Below are 3,437 nucleotides of genomic sequence, written 5' to 3'. Positions count from 1 at the left end.
TGCGTAACTGCTAATAGACATGACTGTTGGTTCCCTCATACCCTTCTCATTTATACCACGAGACCTCTCCAGTGCTGCACTTACATGTATGTAAAAGCTCTTTGTATGCAAAGGACATTTACAAGATGACCCATATACTGGGGGAAACTGAAGGCTAGAGCATGCTCAAGAGGGGCAAAGTGAGGCTGACAATAAGTCTCTCAATAATACATGTGATGGTTGATAAGGAAAGGTCACAAACAGCCTCGGAAGGGCAGGGAGGGGATTTGAGTTTGATATGGCAGAAGGGTGGAAAGAGGAGCTGGAGGAGACGTGACCCCCAGGGAACTGAGTTTTCAACCCAGTCCAGATCGCAGCCTTCCCACCTGCACTGCACAGCTCTGTGTGGCCACTTGGGTCAAGGCCCAAAGGTACTGCCCTGAAAAGGGGATCTGAGCACCTGAACACCTGAAGAAAGAGGACTCCAAATAGATGCAAAAGGAGGTGTTGGACTGAGTTTTCCAGACTTGTAGCAATCAGCTGGCCCTTTCTTCATCTCCAGTTTCTTGGCCACCTGCTCAGGGCCTTGTTATGTTATGTATTTAAAAAAAAAAAAAGTTTTTTTCATAGTTATTTATTAAATGTCTCTGGTGTCAGCTGAAAATATTTTGAGGTTGTACGGCACCTGCAGAAACTCCCAGCCACCCCCATGTTTTCACATGCTGAGTTCAGTGCCTGGATTTCAGACACTGATGTGCCAGATACAGTTGGGAGAGGGGGAGACTTTAAAGATCCTTGGATGCTGCCAAGCAGCAAGGCTAGCTCCACAATTTTTGGGCCAGTATAAGACAATTAGCCCTGTTTTTAAAAAGAAAACCAACTGGATAGCTGTCCCTCTTAATTTGCTTTTGGGTTTTGTTGCCTTCTCTGGTGGATGTTTACATTTTTCTGTGAGCTCTTTTTCTTCTTCCTCGTTCTTCCTTTGGCAAAACACTTTGTGAACTTAAGGGTTTGTTTTACTTCCTTAGGAACTTGAAATGCATAGTTTAACCAAGTATCTCTTGACCTAAATAAGATCAGGCTTAATTCCAGTTGTCCCTTACTTACGCACCCTTGTGTTGTGGCTGAAATATAAAGAGGAGCCTGAAGACAAAAAGAAGTGGAAAGGCAGGAAACGCTCAGGTAAGAGACAAAGCAGGAGGAAACAACTGAAACAACTGCAACCCCGGCTTGTTTAGGCTTGTCCCAAAATGTGAGTGCAATTCAGGGATAAAAAAATGCAAGATGGAGAACTGTAAGAAGTTCATACCTGTGCCTCAGTCTCTTGGTTTACCAAGAAATCTCTGTAGAGAAATATTGAGACACTTTCTGATTTTTTAATGCAGAAGATAGTTGTCCCAGATGAATGTTCCGCCAGTCATGGGAGCAGAATTGCCCTGTGTCACACCTCCATTACCTTGTTCTGTTTCTCAGACCCCATCTCCTTTACAGACCCTGCCCAGGTAGCTGGAGAACTGGCTGTTACCCAGCATGAACCTGCAAATTATTTCTTAAGGAGAAACACTCTCACCCACTTGTCATCTTCCCAGTGGGGACTGAGACAATTTGGTCAGTCCCAAGGTTACTGTAAGCTTTTGGTTCCCTAGATCCAAATATCAAGCTCAATGAATTTGTGTTTCACTGCATGATCAAGTTTGAAATGAAGTGTCTGCAGTTGGTTCCACGACAGCAGTGCCCTGGCTTAAGCCACGACTGAACGTAAACATATTGGCTTCTCTACCAAGGTAGTAATTCTATTTGCATTTGTACATGGGGCTGTTTCTAGGAATAGCTTATGCAGCTATTCTGCTAACAGACGTCTAGGAAAGATGCACCCCATACCTTCCCCAGGGAAAGGGCCACACAATTACTCACACACACACACAATTACTCACTCTCCTTTGACGTGCCCTGTTGCATAGGCTGCCCTCCACATGTGACCCTGCAGCTGCTTCAGTGCCGTGGTCTTCCTGTCCAGAGACATCTGCCAGTGCACGTTGTCTACGACCGCCTGAATGACCCGCTCTAGCTCCTCTTCCCCACTTCCGCTCTCCAAAGGGATCAGCACGGCCCCATCCAAGCTGGAGTCCTCCTGAGCCTGGAAATCATCCATGACAAAAAGAGGTGAGGGAAGAGGTAGAGCGGTCTCAATATCTCAATTTAGGAAAGGGGTCTAACACCTGCATCAATGCACCTCTGTGCAGGACGCAGCTCAAACTGCTCTTCACAAGGAAGGGTTACAACATTGTTTGAATGCTTTTCTCAATGGGAAATTCAGAATTCAGTAGTGTCTAGAAACACTTGCTTGGATTGTACTTTCCAAACCCAACAATTAGCATTACTGTAGCTGTATTGTAAATACTCTAATGAGAATTATACTTGCTTAAGTATTTAATTACTGAAATTAAGGCAAAGAAGCAAATGCATCTGTTTTTTAGCTTCAGACAGCCACAGGTCTCAAATTGATGCCATGTCCCTGCACAGAGGCAGGATACGCTGCGCTGTGCAGGACAAGTACTCTGCTATCCCTCCACGCTGCTTCCCAAACAGGCACCTGGAAGCTGCAAGCGGGGAATTCAGCAAGAGAAGGGCACAGTGCAGGCACAAAGCTGAAAAGCCATGGTTCAACGCCCGCTTGGGGGCCGTGAAGATCAAGGTGAGCTGAGGGGAACAGCTGAGCTGCTGCCTACCAAGCACCAGCCCTTCCCCAAGCACAATCCCAGACTTTGGGTGGGGGAGAATCAGCCTGTCAAGGCAACCAGCCTCTGGGGGGCGGGCAAAGAGAGGTATGGGCTCGTGTTGGGTGACTGGGGGAGTCCAAGTGACCTGAAATCTCAGGCACGCCGTGAAAACACGGAGAGACACAGTGTAGCTCCATTACTTAACCTGTTTTCTCAGAAGTCCCACGTCCCGCTGGCACTCCTCCTCCTCCCAGTGAGCACGCAGATACTCCTTCACGTTGTCTTTGATGTAAGGGAACAAAGTCTCCTGGCAGCACACAAGAAAAACAGGCAGCTCATTTAACCTGGCAGAGCTAAGGCTGACCAGAGAGTTGTGGTGAATGGAGTTCAATCCAGTTGGCGGCCGGTCACGAGCGGTGTTCCCCAGGGCTCAGTTTTGGGGCCAGTCTTGTTCAATATCTTTATCAATGATCTGGATGAGGGGATCAAGTGCACCCTCAGTAAGTTTGCAGATCACACCAAGTTGGGCACAAGTGCTGATCTGCTCGAGGGTAGGAAGGCTCTGCAGAGGGACCTGGACAGGCTGGATCGATGGGCCGAGGCCAACTGTATGAGATTCAACAAGGCCAAGTGCCAGGTCCTGCACTTCGGCCACAACCCTACGCAACGCTACAGGCTTGGGGAAGAGTGGCTGGAAAGCTGCCTGGCGGAAAAGGACCTGGGGGTGCTGGTTGACAG

At 47.9% G+C, this 3,437-nt stretch overlaps 1 protein-coding gene across 1 annotated transcript in view; it reads right to left on the bottom strand.

Moving 5' to 3' along the window:
- The window catches only part of ENOPH1 (enolase-phosphatase 1), a 10,109-nt gene that overhangs the window by 4,502 nt on the left and 2,170 nt on the right, over positions 1 to 3,437 (bottom strand). Inside the window, exons 2-3 of the mRNA XM_009326014.1 lie at positions 2,905 to 3,006; positions 1,914 to 2,116 (exon numbers count right to left, since the gene is read on the bottom strand). Of these exons, the coding sequence (XP_009324289.1) occupies positions 1,914 to 2,116; positions 2,905 to 3,006 (305 nt within the window). The remainder of the gene's footprint in view (positions 1 to 1,913; positions 2,117 to 2,904; positions 3,007 to 3,437) is intronic.

The sequence above is a fragment of the Pygoscelis adeliae genome, unplaced genomic scaffold (genome assembly GCF_000699105.1).
Source record: "Pygoscelis adeliae isolate BGI_AS28 unplaced genomic scaffold, ASM69910v1 Scaffold610, whole genome shotgun sequence".
NCBI classification, from domain to species: Eukaryota; Metazoa; Chordata; class Aves; order Sphenisciformes; family Spheniscidae; genus Pygoscelis; species Pygoscelis adeliae.
The sequence above is the reverse complement of the archived record's forward strand: the minus strand, read 5'-3'. Positions and strand labels throughout refer to the sequence as shown.